We start from the raw sequence: 25,040 nt of genomic DNA, 5'->3' as shown, positions 1-25,040 counted from the left end.
TGCCGACAAACCTGCTTTGCACATTCCAATTGCTTGGTTTTTTTTTTCGGTGACGGTTAATTTATCCATGATTATAAAAATACAATGCAAATTGAATGACAACACCTGACAACACTATGCATTATTTTCAATCGTATGTGTTAAAATTGAAAGTGATGCTCGTGGTTTATGGGGTGTTTGCTTCATGTGATAGGTAAGTCCTTCAGGTGGCTATGGGTCGTCGGTTCCCAGTTATCGGTTGATAGATGTCTGAGTAAGAAATAAAGCCACTGAAATAATTATTTGACCACTATTGGTAATTTTATAAAGTCTATGTTGCATCTAGATTGAATAATTCGACACTGATAATATATATATATATATATATACTTTTTTATTCAACCAATGTAAAGCGCATTGAGTGTTATATACTTTTGAAAATACGCTATACAAATGCCATCTATTATAAGATGATTGTAAAATAGTGATCCCATGTCAACAGCTAGCCAGGCTTAGCAACAAGAGATCACATGACCATCAGGTGGAAGCATAAAAAATAAGTTATGTCGCCCTCGGTTTTCTCTCGTTTAGACCACTGCAATTTTCTTCTTGCTGTCCAATTAAACAGACTGCTCGGATTTACTTATTATGACGGTAGCGATGTTAATACTCTTGCACTGGCTAGGATCTATAGCCCTCTAAACATTTCTATTTCTCTATGCTTTGATCGAATGCAAGATACGTATCTGTTTAGTGCAGTTATTGACCATTCCGCTCCCACTTATATGTACGATTTATCTTCTGATTCGATCCTCCTCATTTTTGTACCCGACAAAATTGTGATACTAGGGGGACCTGGGCCCTATCTGAGTGTGGCCCATCTACCTTGGATTCCCTCCAAGAAACTGTGATTGTCTGGCCGCTTTGATACATTTAAGAAACGCTACATAACTTATCTCTCTGAAACAAACCTATTGTGATTTATCGTTATATTGATTATTTATTTTTTATGCCACGTGTTTGTGTGTGTGTGTGTGTGTGTGTGTGTGTGTGTGTGAAATGCATGTGCAAAATTATCTTGAACTTCAAATTTACTTTCCTGGATTTTATATTATAGATTTCTTTTTTAATTCATTAGCGTCAACCTGGGAAATTATCATTATGCCTGATGGAGAATGATATATCTATATATTCCAGCTTAGCCACTCAATCAGACTGATTATGAAGTTTAAAAAATATCAGGAAACTGATCCTACCTTTCAATCAATTTACTAAGTGTTATTCTCTTCTTCATTAATTTAATGTCTAACATCATTAGTCTTGATTTCGAAGCTGTTTTTATTACGAAGATCTGTCTACTTGGAATAAATTAAGATTATTTGATGTCCGTCTATTATCACATTTTCTCCATTACTTAAAAAACATTTTCTTCCTATGGCTCCTCCCTCCCTCCCACCACCACCCCTTATGCCGCCAACCTTGCTAATTACAAACGTGGTGAAAACCACGGACTTCATTTTTGAAACTTACAACCACCTGATGATTATACCGCCAACTCATTATAACTCCAGGTTTACCAAGGTCCCAAAGGTTTTATTGTATTTCATTTTATTTGTGCTTAGAATTCGGGAAGGGTTTCGTTCTGTTGACATCCGCTTATTGATTGAATTAAGACTAAGACTTTATTTTTTTCCTTTAGTCCCACTGAACAGATATGATTTTGACAATGAAAACGAAAGCTACCAGTGCGCCCGACAATGCAAAGGTAATGAGTTGTAGAGAGTTAATCATGGTTACTTTATTTTTGCATATTGTAGAAATTGATGGTGTTGCCAATATACTCATCCTTGGGAATTTTAAAACAGAGACAACATTTTGAAATTTAAGAATTTAAAATAATATGGTACGTCATTAATTGTGTAAAGTCTGTATTTTAAAAAAGTCTGCATACTATACTACAAACACAAATTTAAGTAATAGTATTTGATTGTATTAAAAAAAAACAAAACCTGACTTAGCTGTAGATGTCTGCTCAAGTACAATCGGATAACTGAAACAGATTATTTATACTACAGTATTAATAATTGAATTAAAATAGTATAAGCAAAATATTTTCTTTTCACGAGCAAAGCAATTCAGGAGTATTTGAATTTTCACAATAAGGCCTACATTTTTGTTATGCAAATTAATTGGTTGAATGAGTAATATGTACGGGTGCGCGATATGTATAAACTTGATTAAAATCTAATTTAATCACTTTCTAGGAAAACCATCCAAATTCAATTACAAGACGTCAGAGACATACGTCTATGAATACAAAGCCATGGCAGAAACTTCAGTGGCTGGAGCTTCAGAAGATAAGGCACAAATGTTCATTGAGGTAATTGTCTTTACGTAACACAACTCCTGTTATTTAAAAAATACAAGAATAAATACACAATTTCTTTCTAGCATTTTGTTTTCAAATGAGACAATATTAATGACAAAAATTCAACTTTGTCATTAAAAAATTATGCAATATTTACAAGAAGTGTCATTTTCTTTAGCATTGCCATGTGGCGTGGCAATAATTACAAATATCATTCAAAAATTGTTGACTGTAAATTATTTAAGGGCATCTGAATTTCTCATTAAAATATTTTGATAATTTAAAAATTAATCCTTACCCAACCATCCAACCCCCTAATCATTTGTTTAACTTTTTACCATCTGGTAGACAATTTGAAGGTATAAAAAGTAGACATGTTGGATACAATTAATTCTTTTATACTCTTATCAGTAATAGCGCTAAGTGCAAAGACGCAATGTATATCAATATCATGATGTTCTTGTCAATTAGATATTGACCCCTTATAGTATTTTTATTAACATTTATATATATACATTCATATATATATATATATATATATATATATATATATATATATATATATATTATATATATATAATATATATATATATATATATATATATATATATATATATATATAAATATATAAATAAATAAATATAAGCTTTATATATAATATACAGGGTGTCCATGAAATCTTTCCCTGATTTCAAAGAAATATTATTTAAAACGTTATAGATATTTGCATCTGGTTTTTGCCATCTTCTAAGTAAAAGTCATACATTTATACCAATTAGTCATCGACCCACTTTTTATCACCAAAGTTAGCAAAAAAAAAAAAAACAGGAACCTGAAGGACATCATTTTCTCGCAATCTATTTCGTAATGACAAAAGTGCGACGTAAATCTTTTTGTGTAATGTGATGGCATGAAACGAAGTCGTCAAAGGTAGTTAGTTCAACAGCCTTTTATAGCCCAGTTATGCAGACCATTGTAGGGCATAAAAAGAAGAAGAAAATACGGGTATTCCAAAATTGTTTAGATTCATAGTGTCAGAAATTTCTCACGCTCCTGTCAACCAGTGGTTGTCGATGAAACTGATCAGAAAGAGAAGGATATAAAAATGACGTTTTTTATGGTCCTGTTGATTTTGGTACTTTGGTGATGTAATGTGGATCTGTGGGTTATGGGCATAAATGTATGGATTTCCCCTAGAAGATGGTGAAAAACAGATGCACATATCTGCAACGTTTAAAGAAAAATAAGACTTTGAAATCAGGGTTAGACTTTATGGACACCCTGTATATCAGTTGCGTGAAAACCCCCTGGAAACGTTTAGAAGCCTGTGACCACCAGACTATTATTGATGCAAGTTTGAATTATCAGCAGAATTAAACCCATTATTGAAAGTTCTGTCAAACCAATTTTCAAGAAAATCTATTAAAACTGACCGAGATAAAAAAAGTTAGCTCAGGATAGAGAAGGATTTTGTTTGTCTGTGGCCTATACCCTGACCCAGGGTGAAAAAGCAATGATGATGATGATGATGATGATGATGATGATGATGATGATGATGATGGTGATGATGATGACTCTACGATTATTTTAATAAACGCACTGCATATTTTCCATATCGAAGATTTGGCACGAAATTGATTCTTAAATTTTGATGTCATTTGTAGATCTCCCATTTTGCTTTATTACAATGCGTAGCCTTTTGGCCCGTGATCCAATTGACTTTCTAATGTCTTGAATAGTGATTCAATCTCAGTCATTTTGAATTGACTCTTTTAAATTATGATTTTTTGTAAAACGTTGAACGACTCTACCTTGTTGGACATTATTGACCAAATGCTGTAGTCCACTGGATTCAAATCAGGACACATTGGAGGCCATTTATCTTAAGAAACAAGCCAAATATGTGTGTGTGTGTGTGTGTGTGTTTGTGTGTGTGTGTGTGTGTTAAAGAGTAGTTCCGTTGAGTCAAACAACAACAACAACAACAAAAAAAAAACCAAATAAAACAAAAAACAAAAAAAACAAAAAAAAAAAAACAAAAAAAAAGCAGAAAGAAGAGAGAAAAAAAATTATTTTTTTTTTCAACACCATTTAATTACGCGAGAATAAGTCATATACTTGGAAATCTGACTTAATTTTTTTCGGGAAAATCTACAAACGAAACTATTTTTTTTTAACCAAAACGTTTTTCTTACCAGTAGAACAAAAGAGACAAACAAAAATAATAACGATGTTATTCATTTTGATAAGCAAACAAGGTTTAGAAAAAGAACTGTATTGTATATTTTATACTCTCAATAGGATGTACTGATCCCGCGGTTGTTTGCAAAAAATAATTCAAAATTTTGTAAAGAAAATTATGAATTTTGCAGAAGAAAATGATTAAATTTTCCAAAAAATTTTCAGGTTTCTAAATATCTATGTTGTATCACACCTAACAACACGCAACCCATGTAATAAAATATCCCCGCGGAAATACGCAATTTTAAACCCAAAATTATGCCAAGTTTTGGGACAAAAACTGGCAAATAATTTTGCCAGAAGATTTGGAAATAGGTACAAAGTTGGTAACACAAAATTACAATAAAAAATTGCTGTCAATGAAATTTTTATAATAAAGAAAAATCAAAGCTTTCAGGGTTGGCCGGCTCAAACATCTTCTTCATCACCGCGGGGAACGCAAATTTCGCAAAAAAAAACAAAAAAAAAAACAAGCAAAGAATTTATCAAAAATTTGCAAAACGTGCAGATTTTGTGGTTGCAATGCAAATCAGAAAATTTTATCTAATTTTGCGGCCGCTAGCTATGAAAAAAAAAAACAAAACAAACCACAAGGCTAGGATAACAACCGATCCCAGACAGTTATATTTCCAATAATTCGAATGATGGAATTTATTTTCGCTGTCTTTTATTATTTACGAAATATTTTATCCATATTATCCCAGAAATGTGATGTCTTTCGCCGTTCTAAGCATCCCATCAAAATCCGATACTAAACGTTTTATTTATGTTTTGTCTTTTAGACTCATGCAAACATTGAAATTATCGACACCTGTGAGTTTGCTCTGAGACTTCAAAATGTGAGGGTTCATCACTATGACCACTACTCACGTTCTTTGAAGGCCGCAGAAAGGTAAGACATTTATATTATTAGTTGTTTTTTTTTTTCTTTCAAAAGCCAGTCAATAGAATGGCAACATTTAAGGATGCAGTACTAATTTAGACTCCTTCGCAACCAAAGTTTGTAACGTTTGTTGTTGTTGTTGTTATTATTTTTCTTAATGGTTACTGTTGTTGTTCTTGTTTTTAATGTTATTGTTGTTGTTGCTGCTGTTGTTGTTATTATTAGTTTTGTTGTAGTTTTTATTATTGTTGTACGCGCGCGAGCGTGTGTGCGTGCGTGTTTGAATCAACCAAACAACCTACTATTAATCTTAGATCGTTGCAAGGTAACAATATTTTTGTCTCATTTAGGTCAATGTCACAGAAATTCAAAGCTTTATTTAAAATATTTCGAGTAGTTTAGTATCATGGGTCTCAAATCAGAATTTTAAAAAAGGAGGAACATTTCGCGGCTTTCCGGAACGCGCATTTTTATCATAAATAACCTGGAGAGTATAGATAGAATGCGCTTGGCCAAGGAGTTCACAACATTGCCATCCGGAAGTATAACGGACCAACACACAAACTCTGTGTAGCCATGAACTTTTATAGTCTGGTTAATACAGTTTAGTGAGAACAACTCACAAACGCGGATGGCAAAAACAATAACAAAGGCATGAGTGACGTCATCTTCGAACTATCTATAAAAAGGAAAACGAGACTATTTACAATGATTTTTGAGGATACAGAGCAGATAGAACTCAGGGTCTGGAACTCAAGGAAAATAATGGAGGACTTAGAATAGCAAAAATCCGCCAAATAGCGAAAATCTGAGACCCGTGTAGTATGCAATCACAGGCCAAGGATAATAAGAAACCAAATAAAAAGGGCAGGAGGCAAATGAAGATCAACAAAAAGTAGGATCACTTACTGTGGACAAAGAAGATACTAATGGAAAGGAAAGACTTCGGGATTGCTCTAGATATATTCTAAATGTGTCAGTCAAAGGCTATAGATTAAAATATAACTCTAAAATCAAGTGTTTACCTCTTGATAAATAATATTATCCTACCTTTGTACAATAGTAGCATTGGACTCTAGTGGCCTATAACAGGGTGGGGAGGAGACAGAAAATGTGATATATAAAAGAGAGATAAAAGAAGTAGCCGAGACACTGTGTTGTCGGTAGACGACCGATACAGAGTCTTGTCTTATAGAAAAAAAAACCCAACTCAATCAATACTGAGTATGATCAGCAATGGAATAGGTAGCAATGATCAGAGAAATATGGTCACAGCATTGTGCTCTTCAATAAAGCACTTTTCACTTTTCACGTATTATCCCACGTGACTTAGGTGGGAATGAGAGTCTAGCTTAAATATGACTGATATTGGAGGATGTAAATATGTAAAAGGGAGCATAGAAAGTAACGTGTACTGGAAATATGGTTCCATCTGACCCGATGAATTGATTGATGAAACATAAAGATGTGCATTGTGCATGATGCAATACTAGAAATATGCTTTGAAAGTTTCCATATTCATTTTATTTATCTGTCTCAAATCGAAATCGAATGTTATTAAATTATAAAATAAAAGTTATTGAGTCAGTTAGGTACTCACTTTGTATCAATAGTAAAAAGAATCACACCAGTTCGTGTCATATAATTTCAATTGTAGATATAATTTAAACCAAAGAGAAAAGAGAAAGAAACGGCACCACTAATTAAATTGCTAGGAGGGTAATTTTAATGAATCTTTTGCATTAGTTTTAGGTGCGCACTTTGTCTCTGTCCAAAAATCCTCGATCTCGTAATTTTTCATGCTCGATGATCATCAATTGAGCTTGAGCTTTTCTGAGCTTTTATATAGCGCAATATCCAAACGTGCTCAAAGCACTATACAAGGAGTCCCTTGCCAACAGCCACACTTAACATGTAGAACGAGACATGACGCCTGTTAGGCGATATTTATGTTTTTTTTTCGGACAGAGATAACGCTGTTAACGGCCAAGTACTCATTTTACACCTGAGTACGGTGAGAGAATGTGAGTAAAGAGCTTTTTCCAAGGACTCAACTATGCGCCTAGCGAGACTCGAACCCAGGACCTTCCGATCCGAAAGCGAGTGTCATACCACAAGACCACATAGCCGGACAATCATGAAGAATAAGATAAGACTAGAAAGTCGTTCATTCATGTCTAGGGGCCTTCTGAAGATGATTTGATGCAATGATTTGTACATTTTATCACAGGTCACAGGATTTCCAAAGGGCACTGGCAGAAAATACACTTCGTTTTTCGTTTGATGACGGTGTCATCCGAGATATCTGTCATCCGTCCCAAGAGAAGATCTGGGTTCTGAACTTCAAGAGAGGACTGTTATCAGCTTTCCAAAACAGTATGTCTGAATTCAAGGATCATTTCATCAAGGAAGTAAGTTTGATGTAATATCATGTGTCATCGCTCAAGTTCTGCAAAAATTGCTTAGTACCTGCAATTAGAGTGAGTTTGTGTCCAGAAGAGAAATAAAATCTTATTTATAGTTACTTTTATTTGGTTAATTGGGTTTTGAAGGAGTTGCTTCATTAAAGTAAAGTTATAAAAATTTGCTTGTTATCTAGTTCTTTTATATCCCTTTCTTTCGAAAAACCAGATTGATGTATCTGGCGAGTGCGATGTGGAATATACATCAAGTAAATGGTCTCGATGGAGTTCCACCAAAGTGACCAAGACTAAGAATCTGATGGCGTGTTACAAGCATAGCGGTTTGAAGACTTTCATCCCCATTGTTCCTTACAGAATTGCCTCAGTAAGTTTTAATATTTTAATATTTACATGAAAATAACTTAGTGTACCCAGAGATTCACAGAGTTTAATTTTGGCAAGATGTCAACTGTTCATTTTATTTTCAACTCTAATTTCTGAGAATGTTTCTTACTTTCATAGAAAATGTCTTTTAAGTTTCAGCGAGTCAGATGTTTAAATATTTCATGCTTTTTAAGTTAATATATATATAAAAAAACAAATTTTCGGAAATTTTTAAAATTACTATTACCCAATGTAATTACCATTGACCGGCAGTCAGCCAAGTACTCTCTAAGTTACAGACATAACAGGTTTAAAGCGATAAAAATTGACCTTTTAAAGATGTAAAGAAAAAAATCAAGACAAAATTAGAAACACTACGAATAGAAAAGAGTTAAAAATAGACAGGTTGGAACCGCGAATTTAAAGAAACCAACAAATGGTTTGGTCACTCAAACTGGATGGGCAGTATACGAATTGCTGATAAATGTATGGGCGAAAATAAAAAAAATAAGGCCTTAACCGCGCAGAAGTTAAACTATAATAATGTAAATCGAGCCAATTACTGATATTTTGAAGAGGAAAGCTTGCACTTAAAGATGAAAATTATGTTTTAAAAGAAAGAAACACTTGTGTGCAGTTTAGGGCAGATGGAGTAAATTTGTTGTAACCTGATGCAGATATGCAACATATAATTAAACTAAGAAGATAGGAAAGAAATATCAAGAAGGATTTTAGGTCCCATTTCTTTCTTTTTTTTCTTTCTTCTTTTTAAACAGGAAGTTCAATCTTTGCCAATTATGGATAGCGTTCATACGTGTGAGCAAACCATTAGCACCTCGAAAATACTGGAATCTTCAGTCTGTAAAGAGAGTCATGTCTTTGCACCACTCTCAAATGGTCCTAGTGGTGGCTCTACTAAAATTGAACAAACTCTAACATTCAAAGCTGTGAAAAGAGGCGTAGACACCAGTCAGGGTATGTATGTACATACATTGAATGTAATGGTAGTTGTTAGTCTTTTGTAGTCAAACTAAGCCGCAGGGTTAAAATGTTTTGTTGAAAATTTTAAATACTGCTTTGAATCATCAAAGGGTTTGGTTAATACATGCATTTAATCCAGCAGTGTAAGTGGTCAACAGTCAACAGAACATACTGAATTATTCTTTAAAGTAATGGAACTTTGATAGAATACATGGTTTGTTCTAACCGTTACAAATCATTTATGCAACATTCTACCGCTCTCAGCAATATTAAAACCGACTATCTCCAAACTGAGGCGGATCTGCACCATGCCGTGACCAGAAAATTTAACAAATGAAAAGCTCTGACAACGTCTAGGTGCCAGTCGAGCACCAGATCCAAGGGAGAAAATGGGGCTGGATTCGGCAAACCCTTAGAAAGAGACCCCCCCCCCCTCCCCAACACACACACACACACACAAACACACCCACCCACACACACCCACCCACCCACCCACACACACACACACACACACACACACACACACACACACACACCCTACAGGCTCTGCAATGGAACCCTTATGGGAAAAGAAAGAGAGCAGAGCTAACAAACTGGAGACGTAACACAGGGGTGAACTTAAGAGAAGGGCGCAACTTTGAAGAAAGTGAAGAGGGCAACCCAGGACCGTATCCAACGGAGGAATGTGGTTGATGACCCATGCGCCTGGAGGCCTAAGTAAGTAAGTAAGTAATCTCCAAACTTTGATTATCATTCTATAAGATAAACTCATTATTCTTTTAAAGTTTTAAACAATGACCTTTTATCCTTCAAAAGGATTTTGTGGGGTATTTCTTTCCTCACAACCTATGGAAATTCTCTAGTGTGAAGATTCTCATCATATTATTTTGTGTGGAAAATGGCATGCATTTTAAACTCTTATCTACAGATTACATTGATTCTCGGAGCAACCTCTTGTTTCAACACATGAATGGTATTGATGAAATCCAAAACAGCAGGGAAGCAGCTGAACAGAAGTTGAAAGAAATCTGTGAGCAGACCAAGGTTGATATCAGGTAAGTCAGAACGTCAATCTTGATAACATTATTGTCATCGTAAATAAGGTTTTTCAAAAAAATATCACACATTTTTACTTATTGTCATGTCCACTTATGTATGATGATTCATATAATAAAATGGTATTTTGTTTCAAATTTTGAAATGCAAGTCTATTCAAAGCACCATTTGGACTTTAAAAAAAAACAATCAAGATCTCTTTTTTGTGCATTAAGCCCGATGGCGCCATTAAAATGCATCATTCCTGCTTGTTTCGAAATAAGTAGAAGATCCTATTTATTAACATCAGGGAAAAAATCTCCTGCCTATTGATAAAAACACTTAAAGCACTCAGAACAAGTTTTTCACAAAGCTTATATTTGATCTTCAACTTATAATTTTCTTGAGTAAGAATCAAGATTCTGCGTTTGCAGTTTAAATTTGGACGTCCTTTATTCCTCATGTAAAGGAAACATTAACAGGAAAAATATCAAGTAAAAAGACAATGAATTATTCAGATGTAAAGAGAATTAACTACTTTAACAATGGTTACACGTAAGCAATCCTATATTTTTGACAGGCTAAACCAGTCCCTCTGTGCTCTAAGCTTTCAGAAAAATATAAAAAGCTTTTTGACCCAAATTTCTACCATTATGATTAACAAAAGATTTTTTATTATCCCAATTAATCGCTGGTGTAACCAGAAAAATTCTGACAACGCGCTTATATTTTATTAAGAAGCTCTATACTGGCAAGCATACATCATTGCTGCCATGCATCACAACTCTTAATATCAATTACCTTTGCCAGGTTAGTTATATTATTACATAACAGTTGCCTAGTGGTCAATATGGTCTATGCAATTAGTAGAGGTAATACGGCTATTTAAAGTACACGCTCTTAAAATCATTTTTATCAGTCTTTAGCGATCAGTGTTTTTAAATGTTTAGTCTACTTTAACATTTTATGTAATCATTGTTTTGTTTTCTTTGTTTTCTAGGCCTGAAACTCCTCGTCTCTTCACTGAGCTTGTTCAAATTGTCAAAGTTTTGGATAGCTCTGACCTGAGAAACTTGTACAAAATGATCAAGGGCAAGAAGCTGTGTAGCCAAAATGACAAATCTATGTATGTTATTCAGCGACACATTAAAATTCCTTTTTATTTATTAATTAAGCAGCCTAGGCCAGACAGTGGAAACATGAAAAATAGACATACAGTGGAGTTACCGTGCTAGCGTCATGACTCAAATTAAATATCTATATAAGACCTTAGAACATTATTTAGTCCATTTATCATTATGGCTCATGGGATTATTGCGTTTTCCGCGCACTTTGCATAAGCAAAGATAAAAATCACACCCCCACTTACATAACAAATAAAAAAAGAAGTCAATCGGTTTTTATTTATGGATAATTGCTCCTTTTTAATTTGAATAATTTTTCCTAATTTTCAAAGTGTACAATACAAAGGAGTGTACTTTATCTTACATTGAATCTAACTTTTGTACCTACCAATGATTTATTTCTCATAATTATTTTTTGATTTTCTTTTGCTTCAACAAAGCAATGAAGTAAGAATGCATTGGAGCAAGCAGATTATGTTGATAAATTTAAAATGGAACGACTTGTTTACATATTGATTTATTCCTTGGACTGTGAATTTATCTAACAAAATTAACGTTTGTTACTTGATGAAATGAAAACGGTATGCCATGCTATACGTGCAAAAATTGTTCCTTGTTATCATGAACAATTCTTTCTGTTAATTTCATTGATTGATCCACTCAAAGCCCCCAATCTACATCCCTTATCTAAAAACTCTCTCTTGGCTTGTCACCTTTTACTGAGTTGATGTTGTTGAAGAGGAAAATCAGCTAATCCCAATCATTGATTAAGCAACCATTACTTTGTTTTATAAAACAGTTCAAATAATGCACTTGAAGAGCGCAACTTTTAGTAGCAACAATACCGACTTGAATGTGAAATGAGATAATAAAAAAAGTTGTGGAACATAGATAGACACATTTCACAATATATATACATATATACAGGACATCCATTTATAATTATATGTATATATAAATGATTATCTACACCCAGGAAATTCCTGCTCGATACATTGCCAATTGCCGGTACTCCTGGAGCTGTGGAGCTTATGGTCAACGTTATTAATGGTGACGATATACCTGAAGTTGAGAAGAGAGTATGGTTGACATCTCTGAGTCTCATACCTGATCCTTCAGAGGACATTTTGCCTTCATTGGTGGTATGTAAGATCTATAACCTTCTCTAAATAAAGCCTTTGCATCAAAATTTAGTTCGAACACCACATCAATACCAAATTGGTACACTAACATAGCACATGAAAAGGAACACTAGTTTTGCAATCACTGCTCTGGCTGTTCATGAATAATCAATTTACTTTTATTTTTGACTTGCTATTTAGAAGTGCAGAGCATAACCTCCGACCCTGATTATCTGATGTTCACAGCCTTTGCAGTCACATTTACTAATCATATTGCATGATAACACGTAGTGTCAGTTATCTTTCTCTAGTTTCTTAGAACATCAAAATTAGATGAAAACGCAAGTTGGATTCAGCAACATGCCAATACCGCTCTCCAAATAATTGGACAAGCCATACAACCCTCCAAGATGCTTCTTTGGGTCACCTCCACAAATTTGGTTGTTTTGCTAATATCTCAATTGATACGAGTTTACAAAGAAATTTATAACCAAAGAAATAATTGTTTTAAGAATAACCTCGAATTTGTGACTTTATAGATTTACATTGATTTGTTTTTGCTTCTGATGAACCTCACTCTTTTTTCCCTAGAAACTTATTAGTGGAAAATTTTCTGACAATGCCCTGCTGCCAGTGACTGCTTTGCTAAACACCATGTGCAAGAAAACTGTCAATTGTGATCGTAGCTACCAATTTAGGAAGATTGTCAATAAAATTAACAATAACATTGACTCTTCTTGCTCTTCAAAAGACCTTTCACAGGTATATTTTGGTTTAATAAAATATTACTTTAGATTTAGTTTTGTTATGCATCGTTTCTGAGTTCATGAACAATTAGATTAATGAAAAGCAAAAATTGATACAATATGTATTGAGAGGAAGTTCTAGAAATAGTATATAAATTATATTCCTTTTAATTGTAACTGTTTTAGAATTAGAAATTAGATATTATTTTAGGTCTTTGGCCATGCAATTATCTCCGTGAAAATAATTTATTTGATGATCGCTTCAATGTCTTTCTTGCAACTTGTGCAAATATATTTAATCCTGAAAACTTCACATTCTTTCCCTTAGCTGATGGAGACTCTGAGGGCTATTGGTAACGTTGGTTATGGCAACGTTTTCTTAAAAACCCTTAAGACTTGCTTGAATTCTAATTATGCTCCTCTGGAAGTCAAGGTGGCCGCAGCAGATGCCTATAGGAGATTTGAATGCCAAGAGAATGAGGTAGTTATAAATCAAATAACGTATGAATCATGAGAACTATTCAAAACAAATTCATCAAAAATCCGCTTTCGCAAAAATGTTGCAATGATTGTTTTAAAAAAATCCTTTTCTTTGATAAAAAAAACTAGTCTTTACGTTTAGCGCTGTTAGTGAATTTGATTGCATTGTATCATTTTTATCCTCTTTGTTGCCTAGGTCTTGATTTAGATCAAGATTTGGATTTCTTTAGATTTTCATACAAAAAGAAGCCCATGTTAAGCCTAGGAAGGAAGAGACAATTGTTAGGCATTTGACATTTAAAATTTGATAAAATGACCGAAAGGTGAGATGTTTCAAGTGCGTAGGGGCTAGATACCAAAATGACAGTGACCAGACAGTTACAGCGCATAAAACACCTCTTGTGAGAATCAACGGTAAACTATGCAGATGACTACATAGAGGATCAAGTCGTTCCGCTATTTCCTATCGGTGACATTGTTTGCACATTGTTGATGCATGACAATTAGTCACCTCAATGAATCACTGTAGCCAGACAAATTTTTGAGAACTATTGTATAACAATATAAGGATGGTCCTAACCCATCAGCTTTGATATGGACTCCATAGAAAATATGTGGAGCATGATGAAGAAGGAACTCAAAACTTGTGACTTTGCCCTCAATTTGGATGCTCTATTTGACACGTAGCAGTTGAAACTTAATAACAATAGTGTTGAGGGAATGGGTCATTCTGTCAGTATGTGTATGTTTGTGTGTCTATATGTGTGTTCATGTATGGTATTATTTTAGAAAGTTATCATTAAGTAGTCAAATCATTGATTCATATAATTAATTTCCAATAATTGATTACCTTCACACTTGTAATGAATAGGTTGTTTAACAGTTAATTTAATAAAAATCTCAAATTTTGCGAAGTCCGGTTTTCTGTTGATTGATTTTGATTGATGATATATATGGCTGGGAGAAGTGGCAATTTGGTAGGGACAAATAGATGTAAATATTTTCTCGAAAGACAGAAATCGTCTGGTGCCGCTTTCATCCTTTTATAGTTGGGTTAAAGTTCCTGACAACTCGATAGATAGTAATAACGTTTTAAGTTTAAAGAAATAGGCAATAGTAGTGGTGGTAGATGTGACAAGTTATAAAGGGATAGACCGGGTTCATAAGATAAGTATTAATCCCCATTAAAGCAGAAATACTTTGATATAAATCAATAGAATGGCACCACACAATAACTCGTAAACACAATTAAACAAAAGAATAATAGTAAATTGCTAATTAATTAAAGCTAGGCTATGGGTAAGTTAATATTTCATCCTTTCATGTTCTGTTTCTCGATTTATTATTATTTATTCCTTATCTGTTTTGTAGAGGTTGGCTGTGACTGGTGGCGACATTCAAATGACTGGTGGCGGCGCTAAGGGTTGCTTCTCCTGTTTAATCCATTGATATATATATATATATATATATATATATATATATATATATATATATATAATAATATATATATATAGAGAGAGAGAGAGAGAGAGAGAGAGAGAGAGAGTGAATGAAATATTTTTGTCTGTAATAACACGAGTTATCAATTTCTGTTATTTGATAGGTTGTATTTACTTACGGCCAGGCGAAAACACTATATTAATTATTATTCACCTAACATACTAATTTTAAATGACATTAATTAATCGTAACACAATTAAGTCGACAGCTATAAGATTGATATTGATAATCCGTTCCCTTGTTCACACATTACTTTCTGCTAAATCGGATTTCAAGTGTTGGTCACAATAGCATGTTGGTTTTAGAGTGACGGAATGAGAGAGAAGCCGAGTTTTGGCTGAGTACTTATTTATATCTAAAAATGATCGGAGTTGAGTCAATCCCAGAAACTAATGATGTTCCTGGACTTTTTTGGTGCCAAAATTTTACTGGTCATTTAGTGGGATCCAATCACATTTCGAGTTTGCGAGTGCTAGCTGGTCGATCAGGTAATAAATGAAGGAGTCATGTTGCGTAATCTTAGGATAACTTTACTGCCGCCATAAACTGTGGCTAAGAGTGATGCTAGGCGGTATGCTTGATCTAGTCGACAGGTAATAATTATGCCCGCATCTAATCTCCTTCACGTCTCTCAGTTGGTCCTTAATTAATTCCGTGTTATAATCGGCATCCTTGTTAAAGGTTGTAAAATTGTGTAGACAACGCTGTGAGCAAAATATGTATGGTTACTGAAAAAGATAGGAAGGATTTGAAATAAATGACTAAAATGGCTACATCCAAACTAGATTCATGAAACATGTACTAAATTAAAGTAGAAATACTTAGATTTTCGATTATATATTTCATCATGATTTCAAACCCAGTAGCTCTGCCATGATTAAAAAATAGAAGGGTAAATTTTAATGAAGCTGAAATATGTTTCAATGCACTCGATCATGTTTATTTATTTTTGCCCTTTTTTAGAACTGAAAAGAACATTCATAATAAATCGTAACCACAATAAAATAAAGGCTTTTTATAAAACATATCATGACTACATCACTACCTTTATGGATTACTATTTACACAACAGTTATTTTTATTTTGACTCTGATAATATTAAACAAGAATATTTTTTGAGTCCAAAAATATGACAACAGTAAAGAAAGAAAAAAGCATTTAGAATAAAGTTTTTAATCTAATTTTATTTTTTCCTGCAAATTATTAGTTTATTCCAATAAAGACAAACCCATTGACTGTATTTTTAAAAACAAATAAGAATTTCTCTTCTCCACTCTTCCCTCCTCTCTTTGCAAGCAATCAAATAGCTAGGAAATTTTTGATTGTGAGTTGAAATTTGCATTTGGGAACTATTATGAATTTGTGTATATGTCACAAGACTCACTCATATAGCCTAATTTGTTATCTATCTGCAATTAGGAATCCGGACCACTGTTTAATGTGTTTGAATCTAAAGATGCAGATGCAGAGCTTAGGATCATGTCCTTCCTCTCTTTGATGAGATGCCCAAGAGATTCTATGTTGCAAAAGATTGCTGCTCAACTTGAAAAAGAGGAAGATTTACAAGTAGGGACATTTGTCTACACCCATCTCAAAAACCTAAGACAAACGTCAGATCCCCACAAACAAGACATTGCCAAGGCTATCGCACGGTAAATATTTAACTCACAATTGTTTATTCGATTATTATATAAAAGGTCTAACATGCCAACATGTTTCATAGTGTTTATCATTTAAAATGACTATCTAATGTCAATGAAGAGAGTTGAGTCGGAACTATTTTCATTTCCCATATAACATAGAGGATTTTCTAGAATACTCGAGTTATTTAGAAACCACCCAACTTTTATTTCTAAAATGTTTAGGTCTGTTGATATCGATTGTTGCGAACTTGAGGCATTCATCGTCAGGAAATAACCATAATTTAAAAAAAATAATTAAAACACCTCTTAGTTATTTTAACACACTTTTTGAAAATATAGAACGGCTAAGTCAATCAGTTAACGTAATAAAAACATAAGCATTTATAATATAGCACAATATCCACTAAACGTACTCAAGCGCTTTACAGGGGGTCTCTATCCAACAGTCAACATTTAGAACGAGACCTGGCGCCTGTTAGGCGATATTGCTAGTTGTCCTGATATACAACGTTATCACCTGCCAGGTATTCATTTTACACCTGAGCACTGTAAAAGACTCAACTGTTCACTGATCAGACCGGGACTCAAATACAGGACCTTCCTATCCGAGTGTCATACCACAAGACCACATTGCTGCACATAAAAAAAACATATATAAATTATTATAATATAATATATCAACAGGCTAGTATCACTGTGTGTATTGTTTTGATGTTGAAGCGTGGTATTGAACTCCTGATTGAACCTAAATTATGACAAATTTCGTTGTTTTTACTATAAAACAATTTTAATAAATGTATAATAGAATCTTTATAAGACTACGAGCTACAGTTACCAAGTAAACTCGAATGTTCGATCCATCAATAAATAAATCCCTCGATGGTAGGCAAAGCTCTTGACCGAATGCCACTTTGAGGTATCTGTGATAAAATGTAGCGTTATTTTTGTCCGAAAACTATATTAGCGCCGTGAGTCAAATTCACGCTTTTTTGGGGGTTCAAGTCTTGTTCTGAGCAGCGCATAGTTGAGTCCCAGGAAAAGATACCTTACTCGCATTCTGTCATCGTACTCAGGTGTAAATGGAGTCTCTGGCTGTTAATCGCATTGTCTCTGTCGGAAAAAATAACTGTAATATCGTCTAACAGGCGTCAGGTCTCGTCCTACATATTAAGCATTGCTGTTGGTTAGGGACCCTTTGTAAAGCGCTTTGAGCATGTTAAGTGAATTTTGCTCTATATAAAAGCGCAATTTTTTCCTAGTTGCATTAAAATACTTGTAGCAACAGCAGCGGTAGAAACAGAAACAAAAACATTAATGGCAAATGATATTCCAAGGAAACTAACACCAGTAATATTTTTTGAATCATTAGAACTGGAATCATCTTGCTGCTAAACTTCAATGTTAATGATTCGATTTTACAAACTTTAAATATAAAAAGGGAATCCATTTTATCACTTCTACTTTCTGTTTTATATTTCACCTTCAGCTTTAATTTGAAGAAATTTGAAGGCAGTGGTTTGAAAACGTCCAGATGTTTTGAATCTTCCACACTGTTGAATAGAGTCAATCTCGGATATGCTGCCGATGGTGATCTCATCTGGTCTGAGTCTGCCACGGCACCCCGTGCTTTGAGACTAAACCTGACTGTCAATTTGTTTGGAAACTCCATTAATCTCTTTGAGGCTGGTGCTCGTATGGATGGCTTGGAAAAGTTCGTTCAGAAATATTTTGGCAATGACGGCTACCTTTCTCAAAATGAGGTATGGGTAACACCAGGTTCAAGAGTTAGCAGGTCTGATAACCGAACGCAATTATGGGCTTGATTTAACATTGCTGTAATGGACAATATTTTGCTTTGGTTTGAGAGTATTTCCATTACAACACTGAGTCCATAAAAACTTGGGGTATCAGACCTGTAAAAGAACACACGTGGGCGACAGATAATAGCTCTCATATAAAACGACCTAGTGAAATATATATACATGTCATGATTTGAATAAAATTAATTTGAAAATAATAATAGAAGAGAAGTGGGAGACATTGGAAAATAATACCTTGCAAATTTGAATATCTTCCAAAATTTTATTTCAAAAGCAAAAATTATCATTTGTTCACATCAAGTGCATTGAATCCTGAATTTTGAAATGTCAAGACATTTAAAACAAATACTTTGAGAGTTTGATGAATATAATTGATTTTTAATCGGGACTTGAAATGGGAGACTTGAGACTGCCTAGGGAGACATGGGATGATTAAAGGTCTTAAGCTGGACAGAAACAAAGGAGAAAATGTAATGCTCATATTTCTTTTTTAAAGTTTCAAATAGATTTTTTAGCTTAACATTAGGTTATCAGACCAATGGCACCAAGAGTCTAATTCTACTGTAAGTTGAACTTTTCAAAGTTCTTTTAGGCATCCGAATGTCTTCATTGAGGCTTTGGATGCCTTTTACACTTGGATGAATCAAATACCCATAATAGGAAAACTAGCTTTCTAATCTGTGATTTTTAATACCGCGTTTTATTATATACACTGCCCCAAGTCTCCCGAAGCATGCATCTCAACTTGAAATGTGAATATTGTTTTTGATTGTGATTATTACAATAAATAGGTTCACATTTTCCACTGTTAGTAAGCTATAATAATTAAATAAAACTTTAGTGGGTTTGAAAAAGTAAAAATAGAGATTTACAAGGCTTGAAGCCAGTTGTGGAAAAGTATGAATTCGGTTGGTGTTTTTATGCTGTCAGCTTAAACAGAGATAAACGAAAGGGTAGAGAAGATCGGTGCAAAATTAAAAATGGCTTAATAATGTATATCAATAGGATTCATTAGTCGTACCGTCACTTCCTTCCTAATGACGTATGGTAACTTAGTAACACTGGCTCTAAACTATCGGAACAATGGCGGACGCCGTATGAAATATTTCTCCGGCGAGCTTAAAAGCGTATCCAGAGGAAAAAAACCCCATCAATTTGATCATGTTTTGACTTTTACACATTCTGATCACAAGGCATATGAAAAGGGAATGAAAAGTTCTCGCCAGCATGAAGAATAAAAAGTAAAGATTTTCTTTGTTTAGAACCAAAATGGCCGCCGTTGCCGGGCGCGTGACATCAGACTACTGAATCCAATTCTAAATCAAGTATTATAACAAGGTAATTTGGTAAATACAGAAAGTGTCCCAAGTCTCCCTTGTCCCAAGTTTCCCTTACCCAAGTCTCCTTTGTTCCAAGTCTCCCTTGTCCCAAGCAACCCTTGTCCCAAGTCTCCCTTGTCCCAAGTTTCCCTTGTCCCAAGTCTCCTTTGTCCCAAGTCTCCCTTGTCCCAAGCAACCCTTGTCCCAAGTTTCCCTTGTCCCAAGTCTCCTTTGTCCCAAGTCTCTCTTTTCCGAAGCAACCCTTGTCCCAAGTCTCCCCTGTCCCAAGTCTCCCTTGTCCCAAGTTTCCCTTGTCCCAAGTCTCCTTTGTCCCAAGTCTCTCTTTTCCCAAGCAACCCTTGTCCCAAGTCTCCCTTGTCCCAAGTAACCCTTGTCCCAAGTCGCCCCTGTCCCAAGTAACCCTTGTCCCAAGTAACCCTTGTCCCAAGTAACCCATGTCCCAAGTAACCCTTGTCCCAAGTAACCCATGTCCCAAGTAACCCTTGTCCCAAGTTTCCCTCGTCCTAAGCAGCCCTTGTCCCAAGTAACCCTTGTCCCAAGTAACCCTTGTCCCAAGTCTCCCTTGTCCCAAGTAACCCATGTCCCAAGTCTCCCCTGTCCCAAGTCTCCCTTGTCCCAAGTAACCCTTGTCCCAAGTAACCCTTATCCCAAGTAACCCTTATCCCAAGTAACCCTTTTCCCAAGTCTTCCTTTTCCTAAGTCTCCTTTGTCCCAAGTCTGCCACTCCTTCCCTATATGATGGAAAAGAACTGCCAAATTTTAATCGCATTGGGCCTAGTTGACACTGTTTAAATCATTGCAATAATTGAAGAAACAAGATTAAAACATTCAGACAATAGTTGAGTTTTAAAATATAATTTTATTTACTGATTTATCTATTTATTTTAAACATGCATTTCTTTATTTATGTTTATATTTATTTATTTATTTTTCTTTGGTTTTATTTGGTTTATTATTGATCTTACTATTTTTATTTGTTGACTGGAAATTCTAAGTAATGTATAATTTATATTGATTATTGACTAAATATAAACCTTTGAATTTGAATTGAATTGATTTAGCATTAAAACGGGCGGGAATTGTTAGACTCTTTGGATTACTATTGGTAAATTCAAATGTTGAATTTTATTAAATCAATTATAATTGCAATGACTTACAGGCCAGCTCCAAAGACTTGGAGACATTTGTATATGCTCGATTGTTTGGCAATGAGCTTTTCTTCAAACACATGAAAGGATCTGAGGAATACGAGAAGGTCAAATCCTATTTCAACTTTGACAAATTGCTCGAAAATCTTTCAAAGAAATACAACTTTGCATACACCCACTCTCAGCAATTGATGGACCACTCCCTAATCATTCCCACTGTTATTGGTGAGATTAAAAAAAATCATTGTTTCGTTTATTTATGTAAAAGTACAAGAAGTAGAAAAGAATGTATGTTGAGAGGAATATTTTAAATTATCTATAGTGATGTGCCATAGTATAATATAGGTAGATAAAAAAATAATTAATCAAAATGCAAAGGGGTTACAATCATTGTCTCCTCCCTTCATGTCCGCTTAAATGTTTTCAGCTTTAACAATGGAATGGTGTATGATACGTAAGATAAAATACTTTAAAAAACAAATGGTATCAATAAAAATGGTGATGAGAATCTTTATAATTAGAATATGCTGTTGATGTAATAACTGTTTAATGCCCAGGGTGAATTTATTTCAAATTAGTTCTTATCTTGTATTTTTCTGTTTATGACATTTTTCCATCATGAGTACAGTAATAGCGACGTGACTCTTGCTTCTTTATGACTAATTATTTTAAACCAGAGCAACTCTTCAAATTTTAATATAATATTGATCCAACTCAACTATTGGAGTCTCAAAAGGAAAATAAAGTGATCCTCCCCCTTTTCTTCTCACTGTTTTCCCCCCGACGTTTATGTTGAAACATTCAGGACAAATGCTAAGAATTACATAAAAGATTTGTATCTCATCTTTCCTATATCTACAGGGTTGCCTGTCAATATAACAGTCAATTCCTCCGTGACAGTTGACACCAGAGCAAATGGGAAAGTTGACTTCAGTGGTATTCTGTCAAGATCCAAACCTATCATAGTTACTGGTGATATTGCTGCCAGGTACTTAATTGTTACACTTATTGTCGGTTGATTATTCTCGCCTTCTTGACTTTTATATAGCGCAATATCCACTAAGCGTGCCCAAAGCGCTCTTCGCCAAAAGTAACAATTCGTATGTAGGACTCGACATGGCGCCTGTTAGGCGATATTACAACTTTTCCGACAGAGATAAAACTGGTAACAGGCAAGTACTCATTTTACGCCTGAGTACGGGGAGAGAATGTGAGTAAAGAGCCTTTTCCAAGGGCTCAACTATGCGACACTCAGAAAGAGACTCGGAACCCAGAACCATTACGATCCAACGGCAAGTATCACACCACAAGACTACATAGACACACAAGACATTCAAAGCTTTGCTTTATTGTCACTATGGAGTCAATGCTAATGCTTGGATTTATTTCAATCAGAAATTCACAGTAGTAACAATCTCAACACAAACTGTTTTGAAAACATGTAGTTATTTCGTTTTTATCTCAATTGACTGCAAAGTGACCAAAAAATGTTGTGGAACGAAGAATTAATATATTCAAGAAAATACTAACCTTCTCTTTGAATGTTCTGAAATAAATCATTCCATTTGCGCTCAATTTTAAGTAATGCTAGTACTAGAATATCTCTATCCATCCCCCCCTCTCTCTCCTCTTTCTCCCTTTCTCTCTCTCTCTCTCTCTCTCTCTCTCTCTCTCTCTCTCTCTCTCTCTCTCTCTCTCTCTCTCTCTCTTGCTTCTGTAAAATGTATTTACGTTCTCGTAACTTACATACTGTTTCTAAACTGACAAATAATCAAGAAATATGGTTATTTAAGCAATGTTGCATGATTCGAAAATATTCGTCTTCTATGCATACAGAGCTTTCTTTATATATGTTCCCTAATATGTGTTTCATTTGTCTCCTTAGTGCTGGTCTTGAGGTTTCTGGTTCAATGATGGTTGATGCTCAGTTATATAAACAAGGTCTCCGAATGCGCAACACTCTCCACTCTAGTGTCAGTTTGAAATCTAACCTTATGATCAAAGGGAGGCAAATTATCAACTTTGAAATTGACTCTCCTCAACAAAAACAAGAGCTCTTTGATGCAAGGTACGGTAATGTAAAAATGATAAATCATAATTGCGATTTAATTCAAAGAAAACTTTTTTCGTTGTCTTACTTGAAGAATACCAATCAGACGAAACTAGATAACATTTACAATATTCTTAAGTCAATCATATATTCAAATTCTCTAGAAAAAATAAAAGAAGCAAAGTGGCATTCAAACATAATCTGTCTGATAAATCTAATAGGGATTTTTTTACCATGATTTAAATACATGATCTCTATTGTTTTCATTTGTGTATGGTTTCAGAGAAAGAAAAGGAAATATCAACACCTATCCCTTTCAGATCATGGTTGTTGTAAAATTTTCAAATATTTAAATGTATGAATAATTGAATCACTGGAAATATCTTTCAATTGTCAATTTTGCGTTGGTGATTTTCACACTCAAGTAATCGTCATTTGTACATGGTTGATGCTGCACTGCATGCTTCTTTTCACAGCGTATTGGCAGCCACCTTGTGTCTTGTATTTTGTCCATCTAGATCTCACGTTTTTCTTTTGTGTGGCAGCACGGGAAAATAAGTAGACATTTCTAATTGCTACCATTTTAGATCAAAAGCGTACATTTTATGAATGTACATTTATATAGATAATCTATAAATATTTTGAACTTTATTTCATGTAATTATCAGACTCCGAAACTGGGCTTTGATAATTTAAATTAGATATATTAAAAATCTGAAAATGGAGAAAATCGGATTTTAAAATGTGGAAACAAAAGATTGCTCAAAGAAGCTTAAATCGAACTAACGTCCTTAATGCTGTTTTCATTAAAAAGAAACTCTTTGGAATTTTGTATACACCTATCACTCAATAATCATATAATTTGAATCAGATGATAAAACAATTTCTAACAACTGCTAGCTTCTGAATTCCGAATGGCATTTTTGCACCAAGACACATTTAGTTTTTCCCTTTTTTCACTTTGTATCTAATTATTGTTATCTTTATGCTTTGAAATCTCCAGATCTCAATTCTTCATAATTCATGGTAATTTTGAAAAGGAGCAAGACATGATTAAGGAAAACAGCAGACAACTGAAATCATGCACTCGTATGTAGTTACTTGGCTTGTTGAATATTTTTTTAAATCTCAGAAAAAGATAACTAAACAATTAATTTAATTGCAGACCAAATGTATCATTTACTGACGCAAAGAGTTTACAATCACCGTCTTCTTCATTCATGGCTATATTCAGGTTATTCATGTTTTCAACTTAAAATTGGGTATAAAAACTCGATGGGATAGTTTAATAAACAATGGTATCAATAAACACGACATTTCACACCATCAATTACATTATTTTTGCTCTTTATAGAAAATTTTGGTATCAAGGACAAATTCTAATTAATTTAGTACCCAAGCATTTCAATTTGAAAATCTAATTATTCATTGTTTGGACAGACCAGGTGGTTAAAGGGAATACACGCTGCTTCCTTCTGGCAGACTTTATAAAGAGGTCAGACGTAGAACAAATTGGTGTAAAATAAAATTTGTCTCTTTAAGTATTCGTCTCATGAAATACAATTCACGAATAAATGGTCAAGTATATTATTTCACTTTTAAAAAAATTCTGCCCATTGTTTCTGGTCTATACAAATATAGAGGCCAGGAGAAGTTAAAAATGAAAGAATAGTGTTTGTGTGTGTGTGTGTGTGTGAAGAAAAAGAAGAAAAAGAAGAGGAAGAAGAAGAAGAAGAAGAAGAAGAAGAAGAAGAAGAAGAAGAAGAAGAAGAAGAAGAAGAAGAAGAAGAAATAG

The 25,040-nt window shown here is 34.1% G+C and overlaps 1 protein-coding gene across 1 annotated transcript in view; it reads left to right on the top strand.

Annotated features, from left to right (window-relative positions):
• The window catches only part of LOC144978233 (uncharacterized), a 69,492-nt gene that overhangs the window by 8,816 nt on the left and 35,636 nt on the right, over positions 1-25,040 (top strand). Inside the window, exons 2-18 of the mRNA XM_078924045.1 lie at positions 1,679-1,744; positions 2,244-2,359; positions 5,371-5,480; positions 7,702-7,882; positions 8,103-8,258; positions 9,034-9,232; positions 10,167-10,293; positions 11,274-11,399; positions 12,374-12,539; positions 13,110-13,280; positions 13,593-13,745; positions 16,664-16,896; positions 18,374-18,647; positions 21,207-21,420; positions 22,057-22,183; positions 23,081-23,263; positions 24,249-24,334. Coding sequence (XP_078780171.1) covers positions 1,679-1,744; positions 2,244-2,359; positions 5,371-5,480; positions 7,702-7,882; positions 8,103-8,258; positions 9,034-9,232; positions 10,167-10,293; positions 11,274-11,399; positions 12,374-12,539; positions 13,110-13,280; positions 13,593-13,745; positions 16,664-16,896; positions 18,374-18,647; positions 21,207-21,420; positions 22,057-22,183; positions 23,081-23,263; positions 24,249-24,334 — 2,688 coding nt within the window. The remainder of the gene's footprint in view (positions 1-1,678; positions 1,745-2,243; positions 2,360-5,370; positions 5,481-7,701; positions 7,883-8,102; positions 8,259-9,033; positions 9,233-10,166; positions 10,294-11,273; positions 11,400-12,373; positions 12,540-13,109; positions 13,281-13,592; positions 13,746-16,663; positions 16,897-18,373; positions 18,648-21,206; positions 21,421-22,056; positions 22,184-23,080; positions 23,264-24,248; positions 24,335-25,040) is intronic.

Source organism: Berghia stephanieae, chromosome 1 (genome assembly GCF_034508935.2).
Source record: "Berghia stephanieae isolate SIO BIC M18660-M18661 chromosome 1, UCSD_Bste_1.3, whole genome shotgun sequence".
In the NCBI taxonomy this organism is placed as follows: domain Eukaryota; kingdom Metazoa; phylum Mollusca; class Gastropoda; order Nudibranchia; family Aeolidiidae; genus Berghia; species Berghia stephanieae.
This window is presented reverse-complemented; position numbering and strand designations above follow the sequence as displayed.